General features: G+C 50.2%; 1 protein-coding gene across 3 annotated transcripts in view; it reads left to right on the forward strand.

Annotated features, from left to right (window-relative positions):
* The window catches only part of MED15 (mediator complex subunit 15), a 34,849-nt gene extending 19,708 nt beyond the window's left edge, over window positions 1–15,141 (forward strand). For 2 of the 3 annotated variants that reach the window (XM_068157152.1, XM_068157154.1), the window contains 9 exons: window positions 8,235–8,371; window positions 8,653–8,780; window positions 10,183–10,317; window positions 10,638–10,701; window positions 10,857–10,923; window positions 11,576–11,736; window positions 11,897–12,063; window positions 13,425–13,523; window positions 13,626–15,141. In XM_068157152.1, coding sequence (XP_068013253.1) covers window positions 8,235–8,371; window positions 8,653–8,780; window positions 10,183–10,317; window positions 10,638–10,701; window positions 10,857–10,923; window positions 11,576–11,736; window positions 11,897–12,063; window positions 13,425–13,523; window positions 13,626–13,762 — 1,095 coding nt within the window. In that variant the 3' untranslated portion in view covers window positions 13,763–15,141. The remainder of the gene's footprint in view (window positions 1–8,234; window positions 8,372–8,652; window positions 8,781–10,182; window positions 10,318–10,637; window positions 10,702–10,856; window positions 10,924–11,575; window positions 11,737–11,896; window positions 12,064–13,424; window positions 13,524–13,625) is intronic. The other variant, XM_068157153.1, reaches the window with a different exon arrangement.
* Window positions 15,142–16,056: the final 915 nt, after the last annotated feature.

Here is a 16,056-nt window from a genome sequence, read left to right on the forward strand (position 1 = left end):
GTCGTGGGTTTAATGAATGTGTTTTCACTCTCTGCTTTTTTGTGTCCCCTGCAAGCTCGTCCTGGGGCTGTGGAATGTCTGCAACGCTGCTTCCTAGTGCTGCTGTGTCAAGTAGGCACAGCCTTTGCTTCTCAGGAGTTGGCTGAAGAGGGTACAGTGGCCAGAAAGACTCTACAGAGCTAGGCAAACACATCTCTTGGTGGTGGTGGTGGTGTCAGATAGGTGGTGGCTTCAGTCCAGGTCACTGATTAGCTGTGAGGTAAAATGAACCCCACGCCTAGGAGCTGAATCAAAAGAGAATTTACTTTGAGCTTTATTTGCTGTAGCAATTTATATAGGCTGAGACAATCATAGAGTCACAGAATGCTTTGGGTTGGAAGGGACCTTAAAGATCATCCAGTTCCAACCCCTTGCCATGGGCAGAGACACCTCCCACCAGCCCAGGTTGTTCAAGACCTCATCCAACCTGGCCTTGAACACCCCCAGGGAGGGGACAGCTGCAGCTTCCCTGGGCAGCTTTCCATCTACCATATAAACTATTCTTGATGGTTGGCTTGCTGATGAGGCCTTCCAGTAGATACTTAAGTATCAGATTGGCTTATATATCATAGTTGAGTCATAACAAAAAACCTCATTCAATCATCCAGTGTCACAGGCTGAGCTTTTAGTGGTGTCACGTCTGGTTATTGAGAAGGACCAAGTGCATGGCAAGGACTGTGAAAATGATGTAGAAGACTGAACAAGTAGAGAAGGCAGAAGAATGCAGAGATTCCTTTATTGGAGTGAGCAATGAGTGGAGTGAAAATGACTCTTGAGCAGGTGGTAGGGTGAGTGAATCATGGATTAGTGATGGTTGTGAAGCATGTTTTTAAAGCCACTCTGACGTGCCATACACTTGATAGCTCTGGATCAACACGTGTCTGTAGTCCTGTCTGCCAAAACATTTCAGGTCCTGGGCAGAAAAGTTGTCATTTACACCTCTCAATTTCATAAAATGCTGAAATAGTATTGGGGTTTGGGTGTGTTAGATAACTTCCTTCAGAGCCCTTGCAGCTGATAGGTTGGACTCAATGACCTCAAAGGTCTTTTTCCAACCTGGTTAATTCTACTCTATTTTTAATCCTAAGGGGCTGTGGTGTATATCTGGGTGTTTATTACTCATTGAAGAGTCTATCATCTCCTTGACTACAGCAGCAAAAGTCATCTAAACTTGGTGATAGGTAGCTCAGAGTGTCTTTTCTGTGTGGAAAAGAGTCTGAGTATTGCACTGAGGAATCCCTTTGAAGAGGGCCAGAGGTGAGATCGTGACTGTGTGGCCAGTTGGTGTTACCCCATATGACAACCATCTCAGTCTGGCCTCTTCTTCTGTTTTAATTCTTTTCCACAAGGCTTTATTGATTCTGCAGTGGATTTTTGTTAGGTTGGGGTGAGTTTGGGTTTTTTGGGGGGAGTGGTTTGTTTTGGTGTCTTTTTCTTTTACAATCTTTCCAATCACAAGAACAGAACTGGGTTGGAAGGGACCTTCAAGATCATCTAGTTCCAACCCCGCTGCCACAGGCAGGGACACCTTCCACTAGACCAGGCTTCAAGGCCTCATCCCACCTGGCCTTGAACACCTTCTCTTGTTCTGAAGGGGGGAGGAGGGAATAAAGGTAAAAAGGGTGAAGGAAAGGGGGCAACAAAGTAGTGTTTAAGAACCAACTATCCACAGGTCACTGGCTGGATCCAGAAGGACTTAGCTCAGAATCAGTGTGCTTTGAATTGTGTTTCAAGTATCTGGTAGCAACTATCAGATATTCACAGAACAGTTTGGCTTGGAAGGGAGCTTAAGGATCACCCAGTTCCAACCCTCCCTGCCATGAGCAGGGACACCTGCTACGAGCAGGGACACCTGCCACTAGGAGCAGGTTGTTCAAGGTCTTGTCCAACCTGGCTTTGAGTGTAGAATCCATAGAGAGGTTTGGGCTGGAAGGGACTTTGAAGATTATCATCTACTTCTCCCCTTGTCATGGGCAGGGATACCTTCTACTAGATCAGGTTGCTTGAGGCCTCACCCAGCCTGGCCTTGAACACCTCCAGGGAGGGAGTACCCAAAACCTCCCTGGGCAACCTGCTCCTCACTGTATTTTGTAGGAAGGTTTTGCATCAATCACCCAGAAATGAGAAATTCTTCAGGCTGAAAGCATGAAAACTGAATGACTCCAGGAGTTAATAACCCAACACAGCTCTGCCAAGGCTCCAAAGCAGCCACTGAAAATCTGCTTACGAGAGGAGGTAGAGTGATTAAACCCCCAGGCTTTGAGGGGAGGGGGGAAAAAAAGGCTGCCAGATGGAAACATCTCTCAAACAGCCACTAAAAACCTGCTTGGAAGAAGAGGTACAGAAAGTAAAACCAAGGTTTTGAGGGAAGGGGGGGGGATGTGGCAATGTAGCTCACACTCCTCTGGTCTTTGAATTGCCAGGGAATTAGACCTGCCTGTTTTGGTGCTGTCTTTTGGGCTTTTTTTTTCCCCCAAAGATGAAGTTTGGATGTATCTGAATATTTACCAAGCATGAGCTGCAATCATTGATAGTGGCACACTTGGAACAGCTAAAGGGAGGTTCATCTACCATCTGAAGCTGCTTTGCTTCAGTTGCCTTCGCTGAGCTGCTCAAGCCCTGCTCAGATTTGCTGGGAGCTGAAGGCATTCTGGTCTAGAAGCAGCAAGGACTTGGGGAACAGCAAAACAGATACTATTATTTTAAGGACAAGTTACATCCTTTACCTTCAGTGACTCATACTCAGGCTGAAGGCTTTTTAGCCTCTTCTTGAGTGAGGACACAGATATTGAATATTATTATAACAACTCTTACTTCTAGAGGAGAAAGCCATTATCTGGAGGAGAGAAGGCGCTGAGGAGACCTAATTGTGGCCTTCCAGTATCTTAAGAAAGCTTGGGAGGGACTTTTTAGGGTGTCAGGTAATGATAGGTCTTGGGGGGAATGGAACAAAACTAGAAATGGGTAGATTCAGACTGGATGTTGGGAAGAAGTTCTTCCCCATGAGGCTGGTGAGTCACTGGAAGAGGATGCCCAGGGAGGTGGTGGAAGCCTCATCCCTGGAGGTTTTTAAGGCCAGGCTGGAGGTGGCTCTGAGCAACCTGATGTGCTGTGAGCTGTCCCTGCCCATGGCAGGGGGGTTGGCACTAGATGATCCTTGAGGTTCCTTCCAACCCCTAACAATTGTCTGCAGAGCTTCACAGGATCTCTGTCTGGGTTAAAGGTGGAAATCTCCATGTGGAAATGCCCTGCATCTTGTTTCCATCGTGTTTGAAGATGCAGAGCCCCAGCAGGGTGCTCAGGAAGCACCCCTAGACCTCACAAAGCTTTAGCACCTGCAGAGAAAGCAGTTCCAAGGGCTCTTGTGCCAGACAACCCTGCAGTTCCCTGTCTGGCAAAACTGACCTTTGGGTAGGTCAGTGCCTGCTGGCTCCTTCCCCAAAGGGATCATTTCTTGGCACTGTTTAGTGATGAAGATTCACAAGTGACCAGAAGAACTCCAGGTGTGTGAGATCCTAAGATCTTACTGGTTTAAGCAACCTACTGATCTTGACACTTTAAAAGATGAATTTTGTGCTTTGGCAATCAAATAACTAATATGCTCATACAAGTTTTTCTCCAGTAGTTCCAGCATCAAAGCTTTCAAGTTCAGCACTGAATTATTACAGTCTGCAATGCAAGTTCATAAACTTGCAGTTTAATGCTGGGAGAAAACACCTCCAGAGAAGGGCCATGAGGATGAGCAGAGGGCTGGAGCTCCTCTGCTGTAGAGACAGGCTGAGAGAGTTGGGGCTGTTCAGAGGAGGCTCTGAGGAGACCACCTTGTGGCCTTCCAGTGTCTGAAGTGGGTTACAAGAAGGCTGGGGAGGGTGTTTTTAGGGTGTCAGGGAGTGATAGAACTGGGGGGAATGGAGCAAAACTAGAAATGGGTAGATTCAGATGGGATGTTAGGAAGAAGTTCTTCCCCATGAGGGTGGTGAGAGACTGGCAGAGGTTGCCCAGGGAGGTGATAGAAGCCTCATCCTTGGAGGTTCTTGCAGCTGGGCTGGATGTGGCTGTGAGCAACCTGATGTAGTGTGAGGTGTCCCTGCCCATGGCAAGGGGGGGTTGGAACTGGCTGATCCTTGAGGTCCCTTCCAACCCTGACAATTCTGGGATTCTAAATCTTCAGCAAACTGAAAATACAGAGGAGAAAAAAAGTAAGTAACACTGAGTTGATGTTAAAATAAAGCAAGGGATAAAGGCCTGGCTGGCAATATGGAAACCTGGATCTGACCTTACCCCAAGCTCTGCAGGGATTACCTTTGGGCTTGTAGAGCAGCGTAATGGTGGACTTGCAACCCAGGTTGCAACTGGTCAGACAAGGCTGTGCCTACTGGCTTCTCACTGAGAGGTGCAGAGTGGAAATGCTTTTTTTAGAGCTTCCTTTAGAGTAGAAATGTTTGTGCTGTTCAGTGTTACCCACCAGTACCTTGTGGCAGCCTCCTTTGCCTTGCTGTTAGCTTCTGCCTGGTGTTCACTCTTTCTGCTGGGAGCTTCTGAAAAACTGGCTAGCCTTATCTGCTGAGTGCCTTTCCTTGCCTGTGGCTCAGCAAACTGCAGGTAGGCCTCCAGCATGGTGTGCTCTAAACACTGAGAACAGCTTGGATTTGGTGGGGGGGTGGTAAGTGCAAGCTTTTGTTATGCTTTTGTTGTAGCTTTTGATCAGGGGCTTCAGGAAATGTAGGGCTTGGTGTCATGATCTGGTCACTCGAGAGTCACAGAGCTGTGAGATCTGGCCACGAAGGTGCTTGTAGGTGCAGAAACTCTCATCCTGCAGTGAAATAAAATAAGAGGTTTCATTTCCTCATCCATAGTGAAGACGAGAGGTAACCAAGTGGTCAGCAACTAGTGTAACTCTGGAGTTAAATGAGAAGCTAAATGGAGTTTAATAGAATTCAAGCTCCAGAGGGAGCAAGGTTTGCAATTTAGAATAGAATAGAGTAAGCCAGGTTGGAAGAGACCTTCAAGATCATCGTGTCCAACCTATCATCCAACACCACCTAATCAACCAACCCATAGCACCAAGCACCCTGTTCAGGAGGAGACTTGACACCTCCAGCGATGGTGACTCCACCACCTCCCCAGGCAGCCCATTCCAAAGGGCAATCACTCTCTCTGTGTAAAACTTCCTCCTGACCTCCAGCCTGAACCTCCCCTGGCGCAGCCTGAGACTGTGTCCTCTTGTTCTGGTGCTGGCTGCCTGGGAGAAGAGACCAACCTCTGCCTGTCTACAACCCCGCTTCAGGTAGTTGTAGAGAGCAATAAGGTCACCCCTGAGTCTCCTCTTCTCCAGGCTAAGCAGCCCCAGCTCCCTCAGCCTCTCCTCACAGGGCTGTGTTCCAAGCCCCTCACCAACTTTGTTGCCCTTCTCTGGACACGCTCCAGCAAGTCAACCTCCTTCCTAAACTGAGGGGCCCAGAACTGGACACAGGACTCGAGGTGTGGCCTAACCAGTGCAGTGTACAGGGGCCGAATGACCTCCCTGCTCCTGCTGGCCACACTGTTCCTGATGCAGGCCAGGATGATTGGTACTTTGTGTGTTTTGGGGTTGGGTTTTTTAAGCCCTTTTTAGTGAGAGTCAGTTGGGAAGAGCATTCTCTAAAAGCTGGAATTTCACTGAATTCCCTGCAAAGAGTGAAGAAATGTAAAGCTGAAAGCATCTCTAGACCTGTGAGAAAATAATCATCTGAACTTACAATGTTGCAAATAAACTGCTTTCAAAGAAGAGAAAGGGACTCGAGGTGAGAATTGCATCTTTCTGAGTGCCTGTTCTGGAAAACATTGCCATTTTGTCCCAAATTAGACATGAGCCTTTGGTAATGTGAAGTGGAGCTGTCAGCAAACATTCTGCACGAAGGAAAGCTCTTTGCTTCTGCAGCTAATTCAGGTAATGCAAAAAAAAAGGATCAAATTCATTCTGTCTGGGCTGATGTGCACTTTAGATGCTGCATGTCCTTGCCTTGGCTCTTCCCCAGCATCGGCAAATGATCTGAAGGTGCCCTGGGGCCGGAGGGGACGCGGAAGCCGGACGAGGAAGGTGCCTTGGGGCCGGAGTGGATGCAGAAGCTGGATGCCGAAGGTGCCCTGGGGCCGTAGGGGACGCGGAAGTCGGATGCGGAAGGTGCCCTGGGGTTGGAGGGGACGTGGAAGGTGCCCTGGGGCCGGAGGGGACGCAGAAGCTGGACACGGAAGGTTCCCTGGGGCCGGAGGGGATGCAGAAGGTGCCCTGGAGCCGGAGGGGATGCAGAAGCTGGATGCGGAAGGTGCCCTGGGGCCGGCGGGGACGCGGAAGCTGGATGCTGAAGGTGCCCCGGGGCCAGAGAGGACGTGGAAGCCGGATGCTGAAGGTGCCCTGGGGCCGTAGGGGACACGGAAGTCGGACATGGAAGGTGCCCTGGGGCCAGAGGGGACGCGGAAGTTGGACGCGGAAGGTGCCCTGGGGCCAGAGGGGACGCGGAAGCTGGACGCGGAAGGTGCCCTGGGGCCAGAGGGGACGCGGAAGCTGGATGCTGAAGGTGCCCTGGGGCCGGAGTGAGCGCGGAAGCTGGATGCTGAAGGTGCCCTGGGGCCGGAGTGAGCGCGGAAGCTGGATGCTGAAGGTGCCCTGGGGCCGGAGTGAGCGCGGAAGCTGGATGCTGAAGGTGCCCTGGGGCCGGAGTGAGCGCGGAAGCTGGATGCTGAAGGTGCCCTGGGGCCGGAGTGGATGCTGAAGGTGCCCTGGGGCTGGAGTGGATGCTGAAGGTGCCCTGGGGCTGCAGTGGACGCAGAAGCTGGACCCTTGCCCTTGATTTTAAACTGGTATCTTCCCTCTCCGCCTGGCTGGGGATTGTTTGGGCCCATTGTTATTATAAGGTCACCTCCTGCAGAGCTGTAAGGACCGTTCCAAGCAAAGTGTCCTGGACTGAGCAGTGTGTACCAGCAACAGGAGGCCATGCTAGGCTTCCTTTAGATGTGCTAAATACCACCTGGGGGAGTTCCGGTGGATATTCAGCCAGTGACTGAAGGACAACAGCAAACTGAAGTGTCTGTGACTTGTGGATTTCCAGGAACCTTGGCTTCAAAATAGTGCTTTGGGCTGAGGGAAAGTGTTGTAGCTCCTGAAGGTGTTCACCAGTGTCTTACAGGATGCACAGAGGGGTTGCCCATGCACAGCACGTGGCTTCTGGGGGCCAATTTAACTGATTTTGTTATGTTCTTAACTTCCAGCCTCAGGCCATAGGAGCTCTGCACGTGCTTTAAAGATAGTGACTTAAAGTCTGCGTTGCTCCAGCATGCTCCTGGCCATCAGACAGGCTTTTGGTTTTTTTTTGTGTTTGGTTTGAAGTGACCACAGGGGAAAAAAAATGTCCATCAGAACATCTGGCTCTGGCATTTTACAGCATGCAGAACAAACTGAAGTCGTTACCCAGGGGTTGGTGCTGTTCTACCGATGCTCTTCCCGGCCTTTTTTTTCGCCTTCAGGCACACCTCAGCATTCTCCAGAGGTCAGAAAGACACCTCATTGCATTTATTGATTTATTCCCACCCAGCCATGCACTTGGGAGCAGCTTCTGCCTCCATCCAGATTTTCAGAAGCAGAGTGTTTTAACAAGATGTTAATGCTTCAGCTTCCTTAAGTTTGGTGGGGTTTTTTTTCCTCTCCTTTCTCCTAAAGAAAAACAGTCAGGAAGCTACAGTCAAGTCTGACAGACCTTTGAAGACTGCAATTAAAATGCCACAACAAGGAGTTTTTGTGGCTGCTAAGTCTGACCTCAGAACTGGTTTGGGGGTTTTGTGGGTTGGGTTGTTTGGTTTGGTCTTCCTGCTGTTGTTTTTAGTTCTTAACGAAGCAGTTTTTCCAGCTGCCCCTTTGGACATTTTCATTGGAATGTGATGGTTTGGGAAATTAAACCAAATCCTTACAGAGTTACTCAAACTGTGTGCAGGTTTTAATGTGGTGTTTGTTTTTTGTAGTAAAGTTGAGATGACCCAACCCTGAGAGCCTCAAGAGTGACACAGGTGCAGCTATCACCATGGGGGGGAAGAGGAAACTAACATTTTCATTTCTTGTAGGCCTGAGGATCTGCTTCTCTCCATAGGTAAAGCCTTTTAGTTAGGTTCCCTTCCTCTTCTCCCTTTTGTTGTTACTGATCTTCTCTTTTTCCATGTTTCAGGTCAGCCAGAACAACATCACCATGATGTCATCCCCATCTCCTGTCCAGCAAGCTCAGACGCCCCAGTCGATGCCTCCACCACCACAGCCATCTCCTCAGCCAGGCCAGCCAACCTCCCAGCCAAACTCAAATGTCAGGTGAGCTAGACTGCAGCTTTTGAGGCTTTCTGAGGCACTCAATGGATCTTTCCACCCTTTCAACTGGAGCAAATGAACTGCAGTGAGAGCAGAGGTAGGACTGTGCCCAACACACGCAGAGCCCCCCGTTTTAAATGAACCTCTGTATGAAACCCTGACCAAGGCTACCAGCAGAGCTACAGGTTGCTGTATAAACACTTGCTGACAGAAGCTCTGCTCACAGGCTGATGATGTTTCCTTGACAGAGCCTGGCAGGTTTGATTGTTGTGCTTCTTTTTCAGCTCTGGCCCAGCTCCATCACCCAGCAGCTTTCTGCCCAGTCCATCTCCGCAGCCATCCCAGAGCCCAGCAGCTGCACGAACACCTCAGAACTTTAGTGTCCCATCCCCAGGTCCTTTGAACACTCCAGGTAAATGATCTGAGAACTCTGCTGCAGACTGGATGGAAGTTTGGGGCTGGTTTGGGAGCTCTGACAGCTCCCAGCTCTTGTTGCTCGGCACACACTGCAAGGTGGTGAACCTGCCACGGCACAGCACTGCAACAGGGGACCTCTCAAATCCAAATGAGTTGCCACCTTCTTTGTCATCACTGAATGATGTGATGGCTTTTTGTAGCTTCCCCAGTCTTTTGAGGAAAGAATGACCCTTCATCTGATGGAGCAAGTTTATAGGGGTACAACGAGCCCTTAGTTCCATGCAGGAAGGACCCCTGAGCACCAGCATGCACTTAGCAAGGAAGCAAACACTTCATGAGAGGCTGCAGGCTGCTCTGCTGCCAAGCACCTCCCTAGGTGTACTCTGATACTTGTGCTCTTCTCTCTCCCAGATGTAATAAGCAGTTTCTGACACTGTGACTGGAAGTGACAAACTGGCTCCTTCTCATGGCAGTGTTGTGGGGGCTGCAGTTTGGAAAGCACCAGCTAAGGAAAGCTGCAGCAAATTCAGCATTTTGATTTGGTGTGTAATGCAGCAGAGTGAAGGCAAATGAGGGCCTAGGAAAGGGCTATATGAGGCTTAGGATCCTTTCAGAACAAAGTGGTCCACAGAACGTGTTCTTTCTGCACAAAGACTTGGAGGCTTGGGCAAGCAGGTAAACTCTGGAAGGCCTGCATCAGGAATAGTGTGGCCAGCAGGAGCAGGGAGGTCATTCTGCCCCTGTACACTGCACTGGTTAGGTCACACCTTGAGTCCTGTGTCCAATTCTGGGCCCCTCAATTTAAGAAGGACATTGAGACTCTTGAACATGTCAAGAGAAAGGCAACAAGGCTGGGGAGAGGCCATGAGCACAGCCCTGTGAGGAGAGGCTGAGGGAGCTGGGGTTGTTTAGCCTGGAGAAGAGGAGGCTCAGGGGAGACCTTATTGCTGTCTACAACTACCTGAAGGGAGGTTGTAGCCAGGTGGGGGTTGGTCTCTTCTCCCAGGCAACCAGCACCAGAACAAGAGGACACAGTCTCAAGCTGCACCAGGGGAGGTTTAGGCTGGAGGTGAGGAGAAAGTTCTTCCCAGAGAGAGTTGTTAACCATTGGAATGTGCTGCCCAGGGAGGTGGTGGAGTCACCATGCCTGGAGGTGTTCAAAAAGGGATTGGATGTGGCACTTGGTGCCATGGTTTAGTAGTCATGAGGTGTTGGGTGACAGGTTGGACTTGATGATCTCTGAGGTCTTTTCCAAGCTTATTGATTCTGTGATTCTATGAAGTGAGCTGTGCTTCGAGAGGGCCACATGTCGGACTCAGGCTCTGCAATGAGAGAATGCTGTTCTGGAGCACCTTTTATCATCCTCCCTGTGACATGCAGCCTTTACTTCTTGCCAGGAAATCCAAATTCTGTCATGAGTCCAGCCAGTTCCAGTCAGTCAGAGGAGCAACAGTACCTGGAGAAACTCAAACAGCTGTCAAAATACATCGAGCCGCTCCGGAGGATGATCAATAAGATAGATAAAAACGAAGGTGAGCTTGCCTGTGTCCAGTGATCCTTTTCTCTGTCAGTGGTCTCCTCTGCTGGAAGCAGCAGTACCTTTGCATTTTGCAATGGCTTCTGTTCCAGGAGCTAAAAGGGACAGTGAAATTAATTGCTGTGAAGAGTAGGTAAAATCCTCAGCCTTAACTTCCTGCCAGTTTTCTGTTGAGGCACAATGGGCGATTGGGATGAAAGATCTTTGATCCTCACCACTTTCATCAGACTCACCTCATGCTTCACTTGTAGCAGTAAACTGCCAGTATGGGAGATGTTCTTGGGGTCAAGCTTTGTGTCTCTGATCCTGTTTCAGATAGGAAGAAGGACCTGAGTAAAATGAAGAGTCTCTTGGATATCCTGACTGACCCTTCAAAACGGTAACTGTTTCTCCTTTTGCTTCACATCAGCTTCCTGGCCCTTCAGAGGTTAGCATCCAGCCCTGCTGGCATTGTGGCTGGCTGTGGGGCTCACAACAGAAGCACTTCAGCCAAGGTGACCGTTTTGTGGTGATGGAGTTCCTCCTTTTCTGCAGGTGCCCTCTGAAGACGCTGCAGAAGTGTGAAATTGCTCTGGAGAAGCTGAAAAATGACATGGCTGTGGTAGGTAATGCTTGGTGCTACCTTAGAGCTGCCTTCCTTCCAGTAGCTGAAGGGATCCTGCAGGAAGGCAGAGGGACTCTTCCTGAGGGTGTCTAGAGACAGGACAAAGGGGGAATGGTTGAAGCTGATGCAGAGCAGGGTTAGACTGGAGTTTAGGGAGCTCTTCAGTGTGAGGGTGGTGAGACTCTGGCACAGGCTACCCAGGGAGGCTGTGGCTGCCTCCTCCCTGGGGGTGTTCAAGGCCAGGTTGGTTGAGGCCTTGAGCAGCTGAGTCTAGTTGAGAGGTGTCCCTGCCCGTGATGGGGAGGTTGGAGGAGATGAGCTCTGAGGTCCCTTCCAACCTGAGCCAGTCGAGGGCACAGTGCATTGAAGGACTTTGTGCCTTATGTAGTGACAGGATGAGGGACAGTGATTTGAAATGAGAGCAGAGCAGATTTGCATTGGAGGTGAGGAACAAGTTCTGCACCTGGAGGCTGCTGGAACACTGCACCAGGTTGCTCAGGGAGGTGGTTGAGGTGTCCCTGCCTGTGGGGTGGGAGGTTGGAGGAGGTGAGCCCTGAGTCCCCTTCCAGCCTGAGCCATTCTAGGATTCAGTATTACAGACTTCTCTTTTTGTGCTGATTAAAGGAAAGGGGCTTCTCTTGTGTTTCAGCCTACTCCACCACCTCCCCCAGTGCCCCCCACCAAGCAGCAGTACTTGTGCCAGCCCCTTTTGGATGCTGTTCTGGCCAACATCCGCTCCCCGGTCTTCAACCATTCCCTGTACCGCACGTTCATGCCAGCGATGACCGCCATCCATGGCCCACCCATCACGTAGGTGTCACTGCCCTCCTCCTTCTTGAAGGAGGAAATGCTTCCTTGTAGATGGGCTGTGGACAGGTGGGAGTTGAACCTTTCCTTTCTGCACCTGTGGAAGCTCTGTAGTGTTGCCATCCTCACTCTTTCACTTGGTCCTTTGTGGACTCTTACCCAGGGCCCCGGTGGCTTCCCCTCGGAAACGGAAGTACGAAGAGGATGAGAGGCAGACCATCCCCAATGTCTTGCAAGGGGAAGTTGCAAGACTAAATCCTAAATTCCTGGTGAACCTGGACCCTTCCCACTGCAGTAACAATGGCACAGTCCATCTCATATGCAAGCTAGGTAAGCAAGAAGAGCCCAAAAGCTGACTGCAGAAAAGTGCTGGGCTTGATTGTAGCAAAAAAACTCTCCTAACAGTCTTGAATCTTGCCAGCCTGTGACTTCTGCAGGGAGCCTGTGCCTGGCAGCTTCCCAGCCCTGCTTAGCCATGACACCCTGCACAGGCTGCTTCAGTGCACACCTGGAGAGTTCATTCACACTGATGCTATCCTTGCACTGCAGCTGCAGTAGGTAAACTCGTACAGTACCTTAAAGATCACTTGTTAGCAACCAGCTCCGTCCCTGGTTTCACCAATCCTGCCATGCAGGAACTGTTCTGTTTCCAACAACTAGCACAGAGCTGCAGGAGTGTTAATTGTGGTGAGTTCTGCTTCAGTTTGCACCAACGATCCCTGATAGTTGTTGTGTGCTCAAGAAAGAAATTGAGCTTTGGGGAAACCTGATAGCAGCCTGCCAGTGTGTGAAGGGGCTACAGGAGGGATGGGGAGAGTCTGATTCCAAAGGCCTGCAGTGACAGGACCAGAGGCAATGGCTTTAAGCTGGAGAAGAACACCTTTAGATTGGATGTTAGGAACAAGTTCTTCACTATGAGGGTGGTGGAACACTGGAACAGGTTGCCCAGGGAGGTGGTTGAGGTCCCTTCCCTGGAGATACTCAGGCCCTGGGCAGCCTGGTCTAGTTGGGGATGTCCTTGCTGACTGCATGGGGTTTGGACTGCATGACCTTTGGAGGTCCCTTCCAGCCTGGACCATTCTAGGGTTCTATGATAGGACTGGGGGGGATTGGATCCAAGCTAGAGGAGGAGAGATTTAGATTAGACATTAGGAAGAAGTTCTTCCCTGTGAGGGTGGTGAGATACTGGAACAGGTTGCCCAGGGTGGTGGTAGAAGCCTCATCCCTGGATGTTTTGAAGGCCAGGCTGGACGTGGCTCTGAGCAATCTGACCTGGCATGAGGGGTCCCTACCCATGGCAGGGGTTTGGAACTGGATGACCCTTGAGGTCCCTTCCAACCCTGACAAGTCTGTGACCTTTTTTGCCTCACCTGAGTAATCCTAAAGCATGAATAGGCTGTTACCTGTTGGCTCTTGGATACCCATGAGGAAAGCAGATTCTTTCTTCCCCCTTTCACTTGAGAGACACAAACTGGTCTTGTCCTGAGAATCTAAAGCAAGATGGGGAAGGTGGAGAGATGTTTGAGGGAGCTTTTCTTCCAAGAGTCTGAGTGGTGTTAAAATGAGCAGGGAGGGAGATTTCCCTCCCAATTCCAGCCTGCTTTCTCGGGCTTCAGAGGCTAGAAACCAAGCTGAATGAGGCAGCAAGCCCCCACTCTGCTTTGTTCTGATGGGAACTGTTTGCCTCCTAGATGACAAGAACCTTCCCAACGTCCCACCGCTGCAGCTCAGCGTTCCGGCTGACTACCCAGACCAGAGCCCTCTGTGGATCAAGAACCCCAGGCAGTATGGTAGGAGGCTGCCAGCAGGGCATTTCCTGGGCATCTGTAGTGGGGAGATTCGTGTTGTTTTCCAAGTTACTGTAACTGTGTTTCTCTGCTCTTTCTCTCCAGCAGCCAACCCCTTTTTGCAGTCAGTCTATCGGTACATGACTTCCAAGCTCTTGCAGCTGCCGGACAAGCATTCAGTCACAGCACTTTTAAACACCTGGGCACAAAGCATTCGTCAGGCCTGCCTCTCTGCTGCATAACAACTCCCTCTCTGCCTGGGGAAGCAAGAGAGAGAGTCTCAACAGCTGGCCTCTTCCCACATGCCACTGGAGAATCACAGGCATCCCGGGGAGGGTACTCCAGAAGAGGGAAGGCTTTAAGTTGTTTCGTTCCTAGGTGTTGGGTTCGGTAGAGAACCTGATGTTAGACTTAGCTTTCATGCTTTTTACCTTCTGCCTTTCTGGACTTTTGCCAGCATTTTCAGATACACAAACTGTGTATATATGGTTCTTGGGACTGTATTAGGATTGAGTTTTTATTGTCTTCTTAGAGAAGAAATTATTTGTGGACTTCTTTCAGGAAGCCTGGTATAAGAGGGAGTAGGGGGGAGAATGTCCTCATTGGCTTCAAAGTTTGCTCAGTGCCAGTATTCCTTTCCCACTCTGTTTTGTGACCTGATACTGCCCCAGAAAGAAATGAGCTGCAACTAGAATGTGTTTGCAAACTTCTCAGTGGTTGCAGGAACCTTTTTTCCCCCCTCATGAGCTTTGTCCAGAAATGAGAGAAATGACAGCTTTTCAAAGGCATCCCTCAGGCAGGTGAGGTGAATCTGGATCATGATGCTTGGGAATGGGGTAAAAAAAATACAGCTTGTTTGAAACACTACTTTGTATAAATGGTTTTTGGTTAGCATGGACCACATTCCTCTGAAAGAATGAAGTGATGAGAGAGAGGAGACATTAGTGTGCACCCTTAAGAACTCACTCAGTGTGGAGGTGGGGGTGGAAAAACCCCAACAGTGTAAAGCCCCTGCTGCCACAGATCAACCCAGCAGCCTTGCAGCTGCACTTCTCTTCCCAAGGGAGCTGTCTGTCTCCCCTTGGAGTTGAGGCAGCTCAGTGAAAATGCTTCTGTGCTGCATCAGGTTGCTTTTAAAACCAGAGGAAAAAGAACCCCAAGAGCCCAGCTCAGTAGAACTGACAGCCAAGATTTCATGCCTTGAATGATGGGCACCAAGTCAGCTGCCTTATGGTTTGGGCAATTCTGATGTAAACCTTTGCTGTGGGTAACTTCTTTCATGCACAGCCTGATTGGTTTCTGTTCCACACAGCTTCTAAGTTGCTCACTCCCAACTGGCTGGTACAGAAGCCTTTCAGATGTCAGTGTTCCCATTCTATCCTGCACCACCTTCCTGTGCTGGGCAGCAAACCTTAAAAGAGGAGCTGGGCACAGGAGTGTCAAGAATTGGCTCTGACCTTTGTAACTCTGTGTGGTGTCATCAGTTTTAGGATGTTTTCAAATGTGGCTACTTAGCAAGCACTGACTGAGGCAGCAGAATGCTCTCAGTATTTTGTACATGAACTAATGCAGCATCTGTTTGTTTCTATTGTAATAAATTTATTCTTATTCCTGGGTTGGATGCTAGCATTGCACTGCTCTGCTCTTCCCACACCTCACAAACCACTTCTCCTCTGGCCTTGGCTCCTTTGCTCTGGGGTAAGTGGAAACTCCCATCCTTGGCTCCATCAATAGAATAGAATAAACCAGGTTGGAAGAAACCTGTGAGATCATCGAGCCCAACCTATCATCCAACACCATCTAATCAACTAAACCATGGCACCAAGCATCCTTTCCCCCAGCCAGTCTCTTCCTAAACACCTCCAGTGATGGTGACTCCACCACCCTGGGCAGCCCATTCCAATGGCTAATCACTCTGTGAAGAATTTCTTCCTAACACCCAGCCTAAACCTCCCCTGGCACAGCTTGAGACTGTGTCCTCTTGTTCTGGTGCTGGTTGCCTGGGAGAAGAGACCAACCCCCAGCTGGCTACAACCTCCCTTCAGGTAGCTGTAGGCCGCAATAAGGTCTCCCCTGAGCCTCCTCTTCTCCAGGCTAAGCAACCCCAGCTCCCTCAGCCTCTCCTCATAGGGCTGTGCTCCAGACCCCTCCCCAGCTTTGTTGCCCTTCTCTGGACACCTTCCAGCAGCTCAACATCTTTCCTAAACTGAGGGGCCCAGAACTGGACACAGGACTCGAGGTGTGGCCTAACCAGTGCTGAGTCCAGGGGCAGAATGACCTCCCTGCTCCTGCTGGCCACACTGTTCTTGATGCAGGCCAGGAGGCCCTTGGCTTTCTTGGGCACCTGGGCACACTGCTGGCTCATGTTCAGCCTACTATCACCCAGTATCCCCAGGTCCCTTTCTGCCTGGCTGCTCTCAGCCACTCTTACCCCAGCCTGTAGCACTGCACGGGGTTGCTGTGGCCAGTGTGCAGAACCTGGCACTTGGATGTGTTCAATCTCCTGCCCTTGGATTCTGCCCATCTGCCCAGCCTG

Source organism: Melanerpes formicivorus, unplaced genomic scaffold (genome assembly GCF_026170545.1).
Source record: "Melanerpes formicivorus ecotype bairdi unplaced genomic scaffold, bMelFor1.0.p_v2 SCAF_36, whole genome shotgun sequence".
NCBI classification, from domain to species: Eukaryota; Metazoa; Chordata; class Aves; order Piciformes; family Picidae; genus Melanerpes; species Melanerpes formicivorus.